Genomic DNA, 20,437 nt, shown 5'->3' on the forward strand with positions numbered 1-20,437 from the left:
CGCGCGCGCGCGCCGCCCGGCCGCCATGACACTTTCGCTGCGCGGCGGTCGGGACGCACGTCGTCGCGCGAACGCTCCCGCGGTTAATCGCAGATTTTGCTTATTCGGAGTGAGTGACAAACGCAAATTCTCGTCGGGAGTGCCGATTGAAGTGACGGGCGATTGCCGGAGCATATCGTTTACCGCGGATTTTCCCGACCGACGCCGCATCGATGTTTCGCAATCGACTTCGCCTCACCTCGCTGTGCTTCGGAACGGATACAGTCTCGCTACTCCCGCTGCGAGTACAAATCCCCGACATATACCGCGAGAATAATCATCGCGAGTGCCTTCGAGAGGCTCGAAGCGCGTACGGCGAGCTTTTCGCTGGACGTAGCACGCCGAAATCAGTCGTTTTTGATTACACAATTAATTGCCGCGCCTTGAATTAAAAGTGACTTATTCGTCACTCTTGTCGCGACGTAAAAAAGGCTTCCAAGACGCCACGATACTTCGCGAAGGCGCGTTCGTGGGAAAATTCCGCGCGTGTATGCTTGACAGAGGAGAGAGAATTAAAGATCGATGTGCATAAAATATTCGTCGTGATAATATAGGTAGCACGATTGTACGTAGCTACGAGTTAATTCTTCGTCAGGAAACGAGCCGTAAACGTACATAATAAACAAAGCCGTTCCGGGAATCCACGCCTACGGCGTCTTGGCGCCTAGCGTCGACATCGTAAACAAGCGAGCTCGCCTTCCCCCCCCCCTCCCCTCACCTGTACGCGCGTCATGGTATTTTTCGAAATAACTTATTTACGCGCAGAGTCGTTCCGGCTGTCGCGAGGATCGGTTCGTGCTCCTCTCCGCGCTCTCGTTGCTCGCGTTTCCGCGCGTGATTGATCGATCGGTTTGGTGTCGTGCATCGAAATCCGCTTGCTAATAATCGGCGACGATAATCGTTGTGTGATATTCGCCGGCATTGCATTCGACGGAGACTCTCGATTGAACGACGCGACACACGCGACCGTATTTAATTCGCGTATTTAAGTTTCATAGGCCATTCATGGACCCATCGCAAAATTGATTAATTTCTAATTAAGATTATAGAAATTATTTTCTATCCTCAATATTTCTTGATTTTATTTCTGTAACGTAATACAATTTATTTCCAAAATTCGAATTTTTTAATAATAAATTAAATCTCCTTACAATAAACTGCATTAAACGTGGATCAATTTGGCATAAAATCAATTTCAACAGCCTATGAAGGTTAATACGAATCGAATTTGTTGGTTTCGCACAATCTCCAAGTTTCGGTCGCACGATTCATGGAGCGAACGCGGTTTTGTCTTCCGCGATGATTTCCGGATCCGCGATCCTTCGGACAAAGCAAAGTGCGACTGACTTCCAAAATTTCCGTTCGGCAGTGACAAAGTGCCCGTTTCCGATGTACATCGTTTCCTCGATCCTGGAGTGATGCCTTTCTACTGGAGGAACTTGCAGGCATCGGAGCAACCGGCGGAGCAGACTGCAATACCCTGGCTGGTGAGTGAAATTAATTATTTATTTGTTATTTAATCTTCCCACGGATACCGGCACGTGTATGTTTTATTCACCGCAGTATTTTTTATTCTTTCCATTCTTTTTCTTTTTATTTAACCCTACTTTACTTATACTCGCGTGGTCTTTTTTAACGTAATTACCCGCGTAGAGTGTATTTTACACTCCAATATTATATCTCATTATTTTCATTACTCTTTTTGATCATTTACAATTAGATGAAGGTTGATGATAGTATCTATACATCTTTTAAATAAAGATAAATGCAAAAATTGTTTAATTGTGAAACAATTTGTGCAACATTTGATCGATAAAAACGTTTTACTCTGTGAATTTAGTAAATTTCTAAGGCTGTATTTTACACTCCCGCGCGAGTCACGTAAAGTTAATTAATTGCTATTAAATTGAATAAAAATGTATTTGAACAAAAAAGATTACTTCTAAAGGCGATTTAATTAAGAAAATTTTTTTATGTTCTTTAAAAATTTCTCCCTGAAGAAGTTAAATATCTGCTGTGATATTACACGTGCCTGTAACTGTGTAGTTCTTTATTAAGTATTAATTAAAGCGTTTAAAAATAATTATCGTAAAGGATACTTCTCATATCCGCATTTATTAAAAGTATCTATTATTCTTATAAATATTTGAACAATATTCGATTGTGACAGTAACGGGCTAATGAAGTTGATGGTACATAATTAAATTTCTAAACTCATTCCGAATATTTTATTATGTAGTATTCTAGTCAATTTTCCTGGGTATCAAAAAGTACTTATCGATCTTTAATTTGAAATTCTTTGTAAATATCTTCACCCATTGAACTTTGTGACGGTTTAATACGCGGGCGAAAAATATCGCGGAGTAACAGAAGTGAAAAATAATTATATAATCGAAACATTTAATTAAACAATATGTTTGAATGTTTGTTTATATAATTTATTCTACATATAGTTGGATTTTAACCAACACGGAAATAATTAAATAACACGCGGTAATTAAAATACGTAAAATACACGATAAAATAATAATTATAATGTATTTATTTTTCCAGGTATAGTCGAGGACGTACTTAGCTAGGGTACAACGACTGGTGAGTAAACTTGTTTATCATGTTTGCAAATATACAATTCTGATATCCGTTATCCTTTTATTCGCCTGTTTATCAATTATTAAATATCGCGCTTATCTTCGTGTTTAGGATTTCTGCGAATAAATAACAAGATACCAAATTACTTTCTTCCTATATCAACGGCAAAAGATAATTAAAATATGCGATAATAATGAGCAGTGATCGCGATTATTTTCTATACTAGCCATTTATTCGATCATTGTCTATTCTCGTTCTGTCGATAAAATCGCAGTAATTATCGTCACCGTCATAAAAATTATTTACTTTCACATTCGAGCTTCTCAGAAATCAAATTGATCAATTCCACATTTTGTAACTTTTTTAAATTCTAGTATCAAAGCACATTTAGAACTTTATCGATTTTTTTTTACTTCATGGAGTTGATCTGCCTGGCTTTTGTGAGATTCACTTAATACCGAAATCCTAGGCATGAAAATAGGCCACTAGTTATAAATCAAATCGTGATAGATATTTTCTTTCACTTCTCTGTGTTATTATCAATTATGAAAAAAATGATAGCGTTATAAAATTACGCATGTTTTACATTGAAACGAGACGTAGATTATTTCATTCGAAGTAGGTAGTTTTAAGAAGACACTTATGAATTCGGTCTGATCAAGAGATATCGAAACTCGACATCCGTTAGCGTTACACAAAAATAAAATCGTGACGGTCGACGTCGGCAGAGACAGGAACAGAGAGAGAGAGAGAGAGGGAGAGAGAGGGCTTTTTCGCGCGAGCGGCGCTTTCTTCGGGTTGGCAATCCTTCACAGTTAACGCCCCTAATCGTATTCATTAAAGTGCTCTCAATGCTTTTACACGGCTCTCAAGCTCCCGCCACCACTTTCTCGCTCCCGCTTCTCGCAAACGCTTCTTCCTCGCCCGCCCCCCTCCTCCCCCTTCGCGTCGTGGTCCTTCCGCCTTAGCGCCTCCGCTTTCAGCGCTCAAGATTTCGAGCGGATTCCCTCTCGCACTCTTCTCTCTTCCTCTCTTCCTTTCTTCCTCTCCCTGTAGGTTAAATAAAACCTATCTCTCTCCATCTCTATTTTTCTTCTTTATCTATTACGCTCTCTTCGTCGTTCTCCATCCTGTTTTCTTTTCTCTCTCTCTCTCTCTCTCTCTCTCTCTCTCTCTCTCGTTTTCCCGGCCCGGTCGTCGAGAGAGCTTTTAAGTTAGCAACAATGCGCGGATTTATAAACCAGCGGCAGCGGGCATTGTTATCGGCGAGTGATTGGAAGCCGTCGTTTCGACACCGGTCGAATACCAACCATCGGTTGCCCGGGCCATTGTTGACCTCTTTATCTTGGAAATTCGTGGGTGCTACGGTCTCTACCTTCTACGTACCGCTTGCCCGCCCGCCCGTCCGTCCGTCCATCCGTACGTAGTACTTACGTACGTTCGTCCGTCCATCCGTCCAGGGACTCGCTAAATCACTCGGGTTTTATTGATGGACCGCGGGGCAGAAAGGCGCGCGCCCGAACGGGCCGGTGCCTCGGTATCACGGCTCGTGATAAACGGCCCATTGTGGACCGCCTTTTCTTCATGGCTCCTTAGTGTGTCGCGCGTGCGGTACTTTCGACCGTTTCCCATTTGAGCGCCGGATCGGATTTACTCGTTTCTTCGGCCGCCGAATGACAGGACCGCGTCGAGGCATGTCCGAATTGATGTGGCACAAATGTGGCAGCGGTGATGTCCGATCGAAATCTTGCGAAACGGAGAGACAATTAATATTTATACTTCTAGATATATAAAGATTGTGGGGATAAAAGTAAATAGTTATTGAGAAAAGTATGAGAAGATGTGACATTTTTTAAATTAATGCATCACGCAAGAAAGCTTGTTTGAGATTATTTTAAATTAATTCATGTCGATTTGGCGTAAAATAACAAATAACGGTGTCGTAAGTTAACAACGAAGAGTACTGATCGGTCGTCAGCTTCACTTGTTTCTACCGCAAAAGTCTCAATCTTTGCTAAATATAAATAGAAATATTCAATAAAAATTATTCGCCAGTGATGAAATAATAATTCATATAAATAGAAAATTGAGAAATAATCCTGTACACGAAGTATAGTTTCGAATAACAGTATTTTTCGGGTCCGTTTCAAGCGAAGAACTGCCACTTTTCGGACAAAAGCTGTACTGACTGTAAAGAGCACCTATATTTCTCACCGATAGTGCAGCTTTTGTCCGAGGAACATGGCTTCCTCACTCGAAAACGATCCAAAAAAAGCGTCGTTGATCAACACCGTCTCGCGTACGAAACCCCTTTCCCGCGGCTAAAGGGTTAAAGCCGGACCCGATTTGCTCGCCCTGACGAAGGAAGCGTGACCGCTGTCCGGAATACATATGTAGATGGGATTTCAAGTCCGCATTTAACCGCCTTACATCGGCGTAAACGCTCGCCGTGTCGCGTTCTCACCCTATAACGTCTGTGTTTCACGTTTTCTGCGCCACGGCCGTCGGTGTAGCTTTAATGCGGAGCACGTGGATGCGCGTCGATCTCGCCGAATTATACGCGTCGGTGACACTCGTCGGTACAATGGGATACCCGGGGTGAATCGCGCACGTTTCTACCCCCTCGGCTCGCAAGCTGACTTTCCCATGATGTGCCCGTAATCAGATCATCTCTATCCTACACACCCTACCAATACCGTACATCGCGTTGTGCCGTACCATACCCTATACCCTGTCCCACCCTGCCTACCCTACCACATTATGCCGTCAGTCTCTCTCTTCTATCGGCTATGTCACACACGTCCGCACACGCGTACAATCTGCTCCGTAATCCCGAATTTTCTAACTAACTGGTTTTTTACGCGTCGCTCAGCTGAATAATCAATCTCACGATTAGTCCTTGCTACTGGGGTAACGGCGAATATATAATGGCGAATACATTGTATATTATCGTGTGCTTTGTACCGCGTGTCCCTGGTACTTTTTTTTTTACAATGCCTTTTTACAATACCTGACTTCTCTAAATCAAAACGCGAGAATTTGCAGAGATGATGAACATAGATTTTAGACATTAGTGTAACAAGGATTGATTTTAATTTATCCGACTTTTAATTTATTCTTAGTAATTATATAATTAAGTAATTCATAGTAATTAATTTTCATTAAAAATCAGTGACGCTCTACTTTTAGTTTTAATACTTTTAACCTATACATGAACCGCAAAAACTCCCCGTCTGTCATTGTTGTAATCCACGAGCAGCATTTCGGAGTTATATGTGTGCAGTGTTGTGTGTGATCCTTTCTAAAAATCCTGATCGCGAAGCAACAATTCTTCGTTTGTGGTTTACGGCGTCGCGTGAATTCTTGCGCACGCTAAAATGTACATACGAGATACATTGTGCCGCGTACAAAGAACTATCGATTTTCAAGAGCGACCGGCACGTGTCCCAAATACCGGGGCACGTGCCGACTCGCTTCAGTTCCGAGAAACCGCAAGATGCGTTAGACAGAGAGAGACAGAGAGATTGCAGCCGCATTTGACGATTCAGTCGCACGCGCCTCTTGCGTTTGCACCGCGTGCACGTTACACGTATATAAATACGCCTGCGTATCGATCCCATACGCGCGATTTTTCGAGGTTGCCCTTCTCGCAGTCCGCCGTTGAAGGCAATCTTCCATCGATCTAATCCGTAATTACGTCGCTGAAAGAGCAACCCGGGAGTCACGGACACCTCGATAACGCAGAAAAGTTCCCCAGTCATTTTTCAGACGGGTAGGCCCTGCGATCAGCTACAGCCGTATATTCCCTCCGCCAGAGAGATGACATCTTTCATATAAATGCTATTAAAACTATTTATGTCGGATTACTGGTATTAATACTATGATACGATAATTTATTATATGTAACATAAATTATTGGGATTTGTTTTTAAGATATGCTATTAATTGCTTATTATCTTATTTTTGTCAAAGGATCAACTTAACGCTTTTGTCTCCCAAAATTTTTATAATATTTATACGATTCAGATTATCCGTGACATAAAAAATTTAATTTATCGATCAGAATAAATTAAAAATCTTTAAAAAATCATTCTTTTTAAAAAATAATAAAAAGCCTCCAAGAGAGAGTTTGAACTATTAAAGTATTCGGAGCTTTATGTTATACGTTTATTCAAAATATGAAATGATTTATCGAAATCATATATTGTTGTATCACTTGTAAAAATACATATAACCAGATAAAGAAGATTTTGAAAGAAACTGATATTTCAAGTGAAATTGTGTGCTTTAGTGAATTAAGAAAGAGACTCTATGTTCCCATGATTTCATACAGCAATATATACTTTCTTCGATTTATTGAAGTTACAGTTTGTTTTATTCATATCACATTATTTCACATTTTTCATTATTTATCGATGGGAATAAAATAAATATTAATTTTTAAATACTCATTGGATCTAATGATATTTTTTTAAATATAATAATAAGAAATTCACATTTCAAAAAAGGCTTAAATAATTTGTTACGGTTGAAATTTGCATAAATATACATATCGATCAGATGGCAATTTACTCACCAAATTAGAATTTAAGTAAGCAGCAATAATTCCGGTTATTCTTTCGAAATCGAGTGAAATAAAACGTTTTCTTAGGCGATGTAAATGAATTCATAAACTAAAGAGTAACATATAAAAGCAACACTAATCAACGAATCCATTGAACTATAATTTGAAATATAAGGACATTAAATTAAATTAAATTAAATTTGAGCATACATGCATTCATACATCAAGAAGCGCGGTAGCCTCTCGCGCCATGTATAGTTTTCGCAAAGTTATTATTTTACTATATTTTTATATTGTTTAGTATTTGTTTTGTAATACTTAAATATTTCTGTATGTGACATGATAACGGTTCAGACGCGATATATGGAGCTCGAGCATTATTTGGTTATTTGCGGCGCGGTGTAGCTTATTTTTTGTATTTATTGTGTATACACGTGGATACCTTACCACGCCATTTTTACGGTAACCCTCGAGCGAACAGGCGTGAGCTGCTCTGTGTGTTACCGCATCATTGTTCCACGAAACGCGACATGAATACCAAGTGAAAACGTGAATTTCACTTATGACAGTTATCGAATTTGCCCATGCGATTCTATAACTTATGATTTACATTTACAATATCGATTACTTATCGAAAATATTCTGCATACAATATATACAACTTTCATTTGAGGTAAGAATTGAAGAAGCATTTCTTGGACATATACTTATAAATTTTTACTTCAGTGATCTTTACGCGCCATAATGATACTTTTTAATTCATACTTTAATTTCGAATATATCTTATATCGCGTCTTGAATTTTACGCCCATTTTAGATAGAATTTACCAATCAATTACAAGCACCGTGATACATGATAAATCGTGATATTGATTGTTTATAAATCTGTCGAATAAAATATTTGACATTTATTATAATATAGTATAACATTAAATATTTCGTACGGTCGAATGTGTTGGTATAACACATTAATGAGTTAATAAGTGAGCACGGGGATAGGTGCTCGTTTTTTGGAGTATAAAGTTATTGCTCGGCTCTTCGCCGACGATAACTCCTCAACAGGTACACGATCTTAGCGCAGTATAGCTCAGTACCTTGAGGTAAAAACCCAAAGACGCGAGAAAGCCAACTGTTATATCCATTACACTCTTAAAACAACATTGTCATGAGCTAGCTCAATAGCTTTTATGTGCAATGGCAAAGCGCATAGGCGCTCAAGTTGGAGAATAAGATGAGACGATCCGTCGCGTCACATTTTCGAGAACGTTGCAAAGTCTCGTATGAAAGACTCATTACGATAATCCGTGCGTGATTGTAATCACTAGTATTTTCTTAGTTTTGATTTCGAAAGTGCCATGCAAAGTATATATCGATTTTAATTATTAGTATAAAATCATGTCAATTTCAGCATTCTCAGAGTAATCGTTGTTCATATGACGATCGCGGACAGCCTTGATAATTGACTTTACTGTGCGTGGTGGGACATCGGTCGTACCGGTGGATGGAGATGATTCTCATTGTGGATTGAACTCGCTCACCATTTTTCGAGGATCTTTTTTCTTTCTTGGGGATACTACGCACCCACCATGTAGGGCTAAGTCCTTAATTAGGCAAATCAAGCCAGTTGTTCGAACGTGCTGAGATAACACGATTATCGCGAATAAAATCATGTTAATTCATGTTTCGGGAATACCACATAAAATGTGCGATTTTAATTATTATTATATAGTCGCGCCCTTGTATGGAGAGCCTCTGCAGGTTAATCTGTTTTTATCGAATAAAGCGGAACAGTCGTATAAAAAAATAAAATTGTTTATGCATTTTCCTAGCAATTGTCAATAAAGTTTCACATTGATGTTTTTAAATTATAAACCTGCACTATTTAAACATCAATTTACAGACCCCCAATATAACATGGGTTTATATAACACGGATTCATATGTCACGACGGAAAATTTTTAATACTTGTTTGTTTTAAAATAAAATATAAAATATTTTGTTATATTATATATGTATTATATATCTATATATAAAATACTTCATTTATACTGTCGCCCTGAAAAATATTTCGCAAACCCTCCAAATTCACACAATATACACAATTCAATCCGTAACACAACGGCTGTAACGGTTTCGTGTGCAGATATGCTCACACGCTTCTTTGCCGCGCTAATCTGTCCCTAATCGCGTACCAGACATTGTCACGGCGGTGCCGTTTTCCCCGACGATTCAATGCGAACCACCGAGAAGGATCCGCACCCCTCTCGACGGCTCTCGCAACACGACGGTAAACAAGTGGCCGGGTTTTTCTTTGCACAATATGTTGCAGGACCATTACTTAGTCGTGGCAACCTCCGTTCTCGCGGGGAGAGTGGCTCTTACCTAAATAACCACTCAGTCACTCGCAGACTTCTCTTAGCCGGAGAGGACGGCGGGAAGGAGAGAAACAGAGTGAGTAAGTGAAACAGAAATAAGGATAGAAGGACGGAGAGAGAGAGAGAGGGAGAGAGAGAGAGAGAGAACGAGGGAATAGTCGGGGAACGAGAGAGGAGGATAAAGGATGTGAGACGAGGGGCAAGCGAGCAGCCCGACCGGGCGGGGGTGGCCCCGATACTATTACGTGATGTAAGAGTAACCGAGCATCCAGAAACCACCCCGTCAGATTAACGAGGCCATTCTCCGATTGATTTCTCGAGGAGCGCGCTTCGACCGTTAACTTCTATATCGCGCTCCCGCGAAGGTGGAACGACTGCTTTTTGCGCGATCCGATATACAGGGCGATATTGAACTCCGGCCGATGGACTTTTAGCCATTAGACGGATTATTTGATCAATTTGGGGCCGATTTCTTTTCTTAGACAAAAATATTATTACTGAGTATTATCATTAACAATATTTATTATACGTTTCATTATAAGTTCTTTCCGAGCTATAAAATAAATATACAAATGCATGCGTCATATATGTAACAGATAATATGTATAAACAGACGATTCCCTATTAATGTAATTTCAACTTTTAAGAGCATTAGTAGAAGAACAATTACTGAAAAAATAATAAGTTATAAATAAATGTAGATAAAGATTTTTTGGACGAATTAATGTTCAACACTCAAATAGATACAAAATATCGTTTCTTAATTATTTTGCATTAGACTGAATAGACTTTTCTGATAGAGAATAGATATCTTAAGTTGCATTACCAAAATATTTAATCATAAAATCACATTTTCAAAAAAAAAAAAAAAATATTGGCAACTATTGCTGATGATACGGTGCAAGCTGTTGTAGCTGAAGGACAAATTGCGAATAAATTCGATCTCTCTCTTGCTTCCTCCCTCCTTTCCTCCTTCCCTCCTAAATCTGCTGATTCCGCGAGAACGATGCGTTGCAGCAGGCGAAACATATCAAATGACGTTATTCGCGCCATAGAGAAGCGGAACTCGAGATATAGAGGGGGCCGAGCGAGTGTGCGAAAGGAGGCGAGACGAGACGAGACGAGACACGTAATGGCGTGTCGGAGTTAACCGGTTGATAACCATCGGCTATAATTAACTCGGGAGAACCGGTGAACGAACACCCAAACCCGATAACTGCACCGAACCGCAAGCTATGAGTTTACGATACGTTTGTATGCGCGTCGGAGGGAGTGCTTCTTGCCCTTTCGGCTGCAATCGCGGGGATTCTTGACGAGATCGCTGCATGGGCGTACGGGGAGGAACCGACTGTAATCGGAATTACGTTCGAGTGCATTATGTACCTCCGGATGCGGAGCATCCCGCGCATATACGATAATGTCTGTTTTACGGCTGGGTAGCTTCGTTAACCGACGATAATGTTACTCGCGCGTAGATGTGAGGCGATCTATCAAAACCAAAAACTACGACATTCGGGAGCCTCAACATCTTGCCAAAAATCCAAAGCTTGAAGTATAAATTATAAGGTACAAAATAATATCGTAAATCGATAAATATATTTTAGCTACTTGTTTACGCACGTAATAAAATTTAGCCAGATGTATATTTCGTAAAGTCAGAAATATAGATTCCTTGCACTACAGTTGATTATACGTTCTCGGATTGATAAATAATAAAGTATATGAATGTAGTTGAACGAGATGTGCCGTGTTATAGCGTAATAAAAAAAAAATGAACTCGTTTCTATCTTATATTTTATTTACAATGCAAACAGCGAATAAATGTGAAATAAACGAGAAGTGAAATTTTTTCTTAAATAACGAAATGAATGAGGATTTATTCGAATAGTGTCTGATTTTCTCCGCGGATTATATACAACCGGAAACGAGTCTCGCCGGGCATGAATAATTGACGAGACGCATTTGGCAACCGGGCAGCGATCTGTTCGCAGTCGAATCCGCAATTTTCGTTAAGCGTCGATTTTCCTCCTTTTTCCCCGCTCACGGGACTTGGACTCGCTTCCTTTCCCGAAGGGGAAGGCTTGTCCGCCGCCGAGAGGAAGGAAAGTTACGCCACACCGCACAATCATCGGTCAGTCTTTTAATTTCCTATATTGGAACGGGAGCGTGTGTATACGGATTTGGAATTGGTGTGCGAACACGCGTACGCACGTGAGCGACGTGAGGGTCAGTGGCGGATATAAAATAGATGCGCGCTCGAGGCTTTCCATACATTGGGTGAACCTCTCGGTTTCTTATCCACCGTTGATGACCTTTAAATCTAAGTTACCCGAACAAGAGAGAGAGAAAGAGAATTCATCGTTACATGATCCGTTTGCACGGCAAACTATGGGAGATATATTACACCCCACGGATTATATCGCGCCTAGGGCGTCAAACCGTCTTGACTCGTCACTGACGTGAGGTGCGGACGAAGGATCGACGAAGGAGGGAAGGAAGCAGGGTGCTGTGAATGAGATAGAAAGAGTCAAACAAGGTAGTAGCGAGGAAGAAAGAGAGAGAGAGAGAAGAAAAGAGAATGAAGGATCAGGGTAGAAACAGAGAGAGAGAGACAGAGGAAGGGAGGGAAGGAGAGCGAGGGGATGAAGGGATGGCTCGTGCGCGAGGGTCGGCACGGAGTGGTAATTGGCTGTCAGTGCTTCCCAGTCCTACCAACCACCCAACAACCCCGAGAGATTGGTATCGCTTATAATTAACTTCTCCGTGCCACGAAGCCACCATCGGCGTCCACGAAAGGAGAAAGGCAGGGCGGGAGGGAGGGAGGGTGATAGCTGGAAAGCACAGAAGTATAGAAGATCGCCAGGGATCAGCGGTGGAGCGCGGAGGGGGTTGTTCCGCGACATAGAGTGGACGAGTGTTTTTGGATGGTCCGGAAGTCCGAAAGATGACTGGATGCGGGTAGCCGGATATCCACGGAATCTTGGCTTTCACGACGTATTCGTGACACGTAGGGTGCTTGGCGAAGAAAAAAGTATAAGTCGAAGATTCAATGACCGTGGGTGTTCAAGCATAAATTTTAGGTCACTGAATTCTGAATGTTTTCCATCCGACTCGGTATAAGTAAAGAGTACATTAAACGTAGATTTTGCATACGTGGTAATTCACTTTACTCTTTAGCAACGTTTATTTCATTTACCTCTAATTATAGCGTGTGTCTCTCTATATTAATATTTCTGTAAAAATTATATAATTACGGCTCGCATTCTTTCTTTACATTAACGTAGAGAAAAATTCTATGAGTAACAAGCGTGACATATAGTATAACAGAACAGGAGTAACGCGATAAACGAGTTTAAGAACAGCCTTCAATCCATTATCACTCCGATTTTAAGACATTTTATTACAAATGGAATAATATTATTTATATAGACAAAATCTTCTATTTCTTTTCTTTTCCGCTATCTAATTCCCGAAATATTAAGCGATCGACTATTTAAACGATTCCAGTATTGATTTTTAGAAAATAGAAAGAGCTAATCAAATAAAATCTTTTATGTCGCCATCGGCCTTATATCGGGTCTCTATAAGAATCTCGAATCGAAATTCAAGTTCCTCTGTCTCAAGATTTTTCTTGCGCGAATTCTCCTTTTCTCTCAAATGACGTCAGCAGCGTTGCCCTTGCAATCCGCGTGCGTCGCAACAACGTCGTTATAGCTCGGTGATGTCAACGGCAGACCGAAGCTAAGCGCGTGCAGGTTGCATCAAATCAGCGGGCTAACGAACTCGCAGCATCCGCGCGCGCGGCGGATTGGTTACCGTCGTGGAATACGACGTGAGTCCGGGGCATCAACCGCTGCGTCGAGCGTGTACCACCCGCTACACATACTCGCCCCCCTTCCCCCTCCACCCCTCTCTCCCACGACCGGCATATAGGATCCACGGAATATCAGTGCAACCCTCCGGTAACTAGTTTCTGAGCAGGTCACCCCAATTAACGTTTCCACGTATAGCACAACCGCCCCTATCGTCCCCTCCTCGTCTCAGCCTTCTCTCTCTTGCTTTCTCCGTCTTGCTTTCGCTCGCTCGCTCCGCTTCTCTCTGTCTCTCCTTCTCTCCCTCGCGAGCTTCTCCCTTTTGGTTCCGAGGCTCCTACCGTTTTCCGCTGTGCGTCGCGCCGCGGTAAGTCTCCCAGAAACTTATAATTGCGAAAGGAGTCGGCAATTATAATTGCCTCAGACCGACGGAGACGGTTGTAATTATCCAAAAAGTCGGTGCACGCCGCGCGAGAAGCGCTCGAGCACCACCGCTCGGGCTAGCTGCACGTTTTCTCGAAATCGCGGGGGATTAAGGAGAATAACGGACGAGGGTGAGCGCGCGTTTGCGCCCGGCGGAAAATTTCGCGCAGCTCCCGCTTCGGTAGACGCGGTACGAATAGACGCAGCCCGGCCTCGAATTAAAGTTCGTTAATTATTTGCATACTTGGGATTCGACGCCGGCCAAATCGAGACCTAATTCGAAGCTGTTAATGCCGGGAATGGTGGGACATTGTTTCGGTCGTGTCGCGATCAATCTACTCGCAGTGCGACATATTTTTGAAACGATAAAAGGTCGAAATGTCTTTGACACACATCAAACGTCTTTAAACTAATTATCGAGCATTATCGAGCAGCTTGCGTTGCCTGGACGATATGGAAGTCGAATCGTAAAAAATCGACAAGCACGTAGGATGTCGAGACGCTGAATCCTCATCCGCTCGGCGGAAAACCATCGCGAATAAAATTCGTCGCGCCAAATCGAGTTTTCTCCCTCTTTCTGCCGGGTTTAGCGGCGTTTTTGATTAAGTTCGCTCGGGCGGAGGCATTTAACGGAAAGGCATCCTGTCCCGGCCGCAAATCGGTAAACTGATTAAAATATAATCCCGGCCGAGCGGACAAACAATCGACACGAATGCACGTATCGACTGACCGTCCGCGGTCCGCGTCGGCCGTAGGCTGTGCGGGCTCGGATTCGCGCGCGCGGACGGGCAAGGAAATTTAACCGACGGGAGAGAATATTTGATTTCATCGCCGAAACTCTCGATATTCATCGTCGGACCCGAACACGAAACGAATTAAAACAAAACCGAGCTAATTTAATGCTATTCAATCAACGCGCCTTGGGTCCGCGTCCACGTCGCTATTTAGCCGTGCATTTTGCGCTAATTGCTGCGCGTCTGAATACCGCATCTCATTCATCTGATATGAATATTGCGCCCAACGTTATCATAGCTCGGGAATCAAATAGCCGCATTTAACGCTAGTGGTGCGTCGTGGATACGTCACTGTATACTGTATACTATATTCCATATTCTATCGTGGGTCCCGTTTTTCGGTCGTATCTGTTCCGTCAGAAACAAAACGGCTGTATATTTGAGCTTTGGAAAGAAGCGGAGAAGAGAGGCAGAAGATTAGCGAACTTCTCCCTTTTGGGTCATCGCAGGAAGTGCAATTAAAGCGAACGCACGTCGTATTCCGTTTCACGATTCAACTAGAGTCCTTGCTCGGTTATCGAGTAACATCTATTAATTGGATCGGCGTTTTTAATCGCGTCCTCCAAAACTCGTTCGATCTCGTTAGGACTTTCCCGTGAAGATGGAAAACGGTTACCAAAACGTCTATATTCAGCGCGTGACGTTTCGAAAAATCATCGTCTAGGAACAGAGAAAACCGCCTATCGCCACCATCACCGCCGCCGCTCGTTGGCCGATTGCGGATGCCTTCTTCACGGCCCCCGATGTAATTTTCTGAATGACTGCGTAATTAAAACTCTAATTTCCTGCGCTTAATTGACCGGAGTCTTGGTTCCCCCTTTGCTCGGTGCCTCCCGTCCCCCGCAGCCTCTCCCCTCGCCGGACCGCCTGGCTCACCCACCAGTCACGCCGCTCGTTCGCTCGCTCGCTCGCTTGCCCTTACGACCTCGCAGAGTAAAGACGCGAAGAAGGTGGGTGGGACTCCGCGCCATTCTTCATGCAGGCATTTTTTTTTTCGCGGAAACTCAACGTGTGCTCGCCAAATGTCGCGATTACTAATGTTATCTCGTGAATTATTTCCGCGAGGAGATACGCGAGATACGAACGATAAATGTGCGAGAAAATACGTCTCTTTTTTTTTATGAGGGAACGTGATTATTCGGAGAGATCGAAACTGCTCGATATTCTTAAAATCTCGACGTTATGCCGGAAACCGTCGTTCAACGATGTTAAAACTGACGCGCGTGTTCGCGAAGACGCGAATGGAAATCAAGAAGGAAAGTCGAGCAAACCACAGCACGATCACAATTAGGAAAATAGATTTTAAATCCGGAATATAACGCTGGGAGACGGACGCCGGGTAGTGAGGGTCGACCCGGACAGCCGCGGATGGGTTGCGCGTGACAGAGGCGACGGGGTAAAGGGGAGGACAGAGGTGAAACTCCAATGGAAATTAATTCATTACTCTAATGCATTGAGCGAGAGGGAATGGGCCAGGCGCTGAAGCGTTGAGCGCCAAGCATTTCGCTAAAGATGGATGTCTCGTTTTCATTTCGAAAATTAACACTCTTCGCCGCTTACTTTTCGAGCTGGCGAGGACCCCGGTTATTTAGCGTTCTCTTGTGCCCGCATTGCAATCGCGTTTCTGCCGAAGAACTCGATCGAAATCAATTTTGAGACGCAACACGGTTTAATGAATTACTTCTTGGATCTTGAGAGCCAATTTAATATTCTTACAACAACATATTGATTATTATGTAATAATTATATATTGTTTTTTATAATACCAATTTTATCCCAATTTGTCATAGCCTTTTCATCCGTATGAAACTTTATTTTGAATATCGCGCAACTCGCGTATATTTAATAAAAATCGTGCAATTCTATATTTAATATAAAATTCACAATATAACCGCGTAATAAAGCTAGGATAAAAGAATGTGTCGAAAGAATTGTATTTTATTTATTATCGATAGCAAATCATTAAAAACAAAAAAATTTATTTAAAGAAAATGTAATTTTTACGGGATCAAATTTCATTTTAAAAAACGGGATATTTTCAAATTATACATTTAGTTTTGGAATTTTTCTACCGACTAACGATCCCTACGTCTGCATTTCCTTTTCGTGGCATTTTTATGCGTCTTGCTTTCCCGTTGCCGTCGCGACTCCTTGGCCACTGGCGATGCTCGCGAGGTGCGTAGCGCGCTCGTTAACGTATTCATGGGTTTATGGGACAATTAACCCTTTGAGGGACAGTTTAATTACAGAAGTGATTAAACATCTTAACGTACAAACTCGGTGGGCCCCGGACGACGTATATGCATTCGCAACGCGACGTGGCAGGCAGCCGGGTCGACTGGCGGCATAGCATGACAAGGGGCGGGAGTCGGGGGCGGGGGAGGCGAGCCAGGCTGTTACCAATTAACATACTAATGACACGAACCGCTTTTCGAGGGCCGGCGTAACCGGCCGGCACCGAGAGCTCCGTGTGGGTGCGCGTGTCGACGTCGAACGTATTCGCGCATGTGTACGTGGGCGCGCGTATCTTAAGAATCGTCGCGTTCGCCGATGGCAATCGAAATCGGCCGAATAAAAATTTTCACGGACCGACCGTGGGTTAAGCTGGGATTCGCGGAAAGATATCTAATCGGGAAACGAACCCCATAACTTTCCCGAGGATACTTTTCTGCCGGGCGTATATATACTCGTCGCGGTTCGCAGTAAAAACCCTCTTCCCCCCCAGCTTCATTAAACGTTTATCAGCGAATAATTATGCGTCGGATCGCGTCTGCCGCGCTCGTTGAAACGCCGCGCGCCGCGACGAACCGCGCGAGCGACTCCCGATAGTAAATCTTGCTCGACACGATTGGATTTCATGATATTGTGTATCTTCACGGTGCGGGCGCGGACGAGGTACGCGCGGGAGCGGCGCGGGCGGGGGTATGGGGCACGAGGGAGGCACAGGGTTGAGCGCGCTAGATTTAATTAGCTGATTATAATGTTTATTTAATTAATATAATTGGCAAAGCCCCGCGAGCGTGTGTATAGACTTACACGGGCGCCCCGCGGCCATTCCGCCGGCGTTGCATTTAATGACGTCCATTAACGAACATTTACATTAGCAGTAATTATTATCGCGTGGGCGACGTCAGTGCGCGTGGACCGACCGAGGAATTTTCGGGCACTCGTTACCGGGTGCAGAGGCCGATAAAAGCGACGATTATATTCCCTCTCCCTCTCGCTCTCTTTCCGTCTCTTTCTTTCTCCCGCGGCGCGCGTATACGCGCGAGATTATTAACGCTATTTTGTTAAACTTTCCACGCGCTGCGCCATATAAAACCCGATCGACGCCAAAATCACTGTTTAACCGATATTCGTTACTTGATATTAATTGAGCGTTTACACCGACGCGATGTTTGTTGTTCGATACCGCTTCCGGCAGCAATATGCAGCGTAAATATATGCGGCGTAATAGTTAGCGGAACGAGCATTTCGTTCCATGCCGTGTTTTTCGGCATCGTTAACTTTTTCGGCGGTAAACTTTCCGTAATATGTATAACGCTTAATATGTATAAGTTCTCTCGTGTGTTCACTCAATTTCCCAGTCAATCTTCCCAACGCGATAACAAAACATTCCATTTTTAATTAATGTTCTTTGGATTATTTACCAAGATTACGACTTTTCTCTCGCAATTTGCGAGATTCCATCGTAAATTATGGACCTCTGTCAGATCATTGCTAGTCATCAACATAACACGGGGATCGCGCGTAAATCCGCGATAAAGACCATCAGCGATCGATGCGCGCAAGGAACGGGGAATGGGGAACGGGGGGACAGGCCCAAGGAGCGGCGGGATCGGATTCCGCTACGCGTGGACGGGCCCGCAGCCGCGCGCGCCCCGCCGCGTGACGTGATCTCCGCTATGACGCAAGGGGAAGGCACAGCAGCCGCGTATATCCTGTGTATCCTGCGTGTGGAGGCACGTGGGAGCGAGAGAGAGAGCGAACGAGGGAAGGGGGAGAGAAAGGGAGAGAGAGAGAGATAGGTAAACACGAGAGGAGGCTAGCGCGCGCGCGATCGCGCCGCGCCGCTTCGGGGGCTTCGGGTGCTCCCGGCGAGTTTCGCGTCGCGGTGGCGGTGCTCCGCCGCGCCGCCTCGTCACTTCGCGTCTGAGTGCCGTCGCGTACGGACGTGCGGGCGGACCGACGAACGAACGAACGAACGACGACAAACACAAACGGACGGATAGACGACGAGCGGAACGAGTGTGAGTCGCCGCCGATCGGCCAGCGCGGTTGCGCGCAGCTACGCTGAAACGGCCGCGGCGAGGGGTACCGCTTCCGCTTCTCAGTGCACGACTTGACGCAACGGTGAACGACACGGGGGGCGATCTGCGATCGACACACGCGCGCGCCCGCGCGCGTACGCTAAGGAAGTAATCTGGCATCCCCGTGAAGAAGAGTGTTCGCGCGCGCGAGGACGAGCGGCATCGAGAGTCTCGGCGGCACGCGTGCAACGGATCGATCGCTCGTGACACATCGAGCCCACCGAGTTGTGAGAGATTCCGGATATCGGGAATCTTGTTCTTGTGTGAAACGTTACTCTCCGTCTCTCTTATTCTCACGAGTCTCGTACCTCTTTCTCTCTCCGTCTCTCTCTCATCTTCCTTACAACGAGCCCCAACGACAAAGACAACAAGGAAAACGCCGACGACGGGCCCGTGCCCCATGAGTGCTCCGAACTGCGACGTCGCATCGCTCCGAGTGGACGACTACCCGTCGCGAGGATTTCTCCGCGCGGATCATCGGCCGGCGGCCTTCTCGCCCTCCCATTGGTGAGTAAATTGAAAACATACAGGAAGAGTTTGTACTCCGAGATCAAAAGTAATTAACGCGACGAAAGCGGCGAGTATAATGAGAGAGCGATAAACGAATGACGAAACTTTAGTTGTGACGATTATTCAGGCGAGCGAAAGATCGCGATGAATCACGACTGCTCCAGAGTCTGGAGTCCAGACGCGGAGAAGGAACTTTCGTTGGAATGATCCTATTAACGTACAGATTCATTAGAACGAATCTGCTTTAGCAAGGTGTTCCTGTTGTTTGTTTTCGTCCTCGCGTGGCAGGTGCCACGATTTGAAAACGCGACGACCGCGCGCGAGATCCAATTTAAAACGGCGTGCTTAATCCAATTCCCGTTTCGCGCGTTTTCAATAAACATTCAACGTCCCAATTATCTTTAAACCTTGAAAAGATTCTGATAGCGCGGCGCGGCGCCACGTCGTAAAGATCGAATTATGTCAATTCGCGCTTATTGTCGCTGACAGAATGTAATTCGTTGATTCGCTGCATGCTCCCGAAAATCGAGACACTCCGCACAATTTGCATAGCATTAATCTATCGCGCGCAGCAAGATGCGTTGGCATCGAATTACATTTTCGACGTTCGATCGATAGCGTGGCGGGCTTCCTGTGTTGCCCGTCATGAAAATTATATCGAAACGCTTCTACATCCTGATAAAAGTCTACTGCGTACTCGTGAAATTTTTGGCGACAAATTGAAATTCAAATCGCGTCGGCAGTGGTTCTCAGTAGAGCGCCGTATAAAGCCATGCGCACTGGCGCACTTAATAGACGAGTTATTCCTCGTGCGACACTCGCTTTTGAAACAAGATTTATCGCTCATTTCTATTATCTTATCCCTAAAACTATATTTTTTTAAGAACTTTAAGAGATTATGAAGAGCTATTTTCTAAGAGTGTAGGTTTTAAGATGTAAAATTAAGATACAGATTTTTAGGTTTAAATGTTGATGTAATGTGATATTTAAAAAATACGATTGACAATAAGTGTTTCGATTA

At 43.8% G+C, this 20,437-nt stretch overlaps 2 protein-coding genes across 3 annotated transcripts in view; one reads left to right on the forward strand and one right to left on the reverse strand.

Annotated features, from left to right (window-relative positions):
- Positions 1–291: 291 nt before the first annotated feature.
- The window catches only part of LOC112452145, a 200,304-nt gene continuing 180,158 nt past the window's right edge, over positions 292–20,437 (reverse strand). Inside the window, exon 3 of the mRNA XM_025012216.1 lies at positions 292–1,523. Within this exon, the coding sequence (XP_024867984.1) occupies positions 1,308–1,523 (216 nt within the window). The 3' untranslated portion in view covers positions 292–1,307. The remainder of the gene's footprint in view (positions 1,524–20,437) is intronic.
- The window catches only part of LOC112452141 (LIM domain only protein 3-like), a 70,454-nt gene continuing 51,458 nt past the window's right edge, over positions 1,442–20,437 (forward strand). Inside the window, exons 1-2 of one of the 2 annotated variants that reach the window (XM_025012212.1) lie at positions 1,442–1,526; positions 2,593–2,631. The gene's annotated coding sequence lies outside the window, so the exon portion shown is untranslated. Of the gene's footprint in view, positions 1,527–2,592; positions 2,632–18,754; positions 19,414–20,437 lie in introns of those variants that run through there. The other variant, XM_025012213.1, reaches the window with a different exon arrangement.

Source organism: Temnothorax curvispinosus, unplaced genomic scaffold (genome assembly GCF_003070985.1).
Source record: "Temnothorax curvispinosus isolate PA1 unplaced genomic scaffold, ASM307098v1 QBEX01002996.1, whole genome shotgun sequence".
Taxonomy (NCBI): Eukaryota; Metazoa; Arthropoda; class Insecta; order Hymenoptera; family Formicidae; genus Temnothorax; species Temnothorax curvispinosus.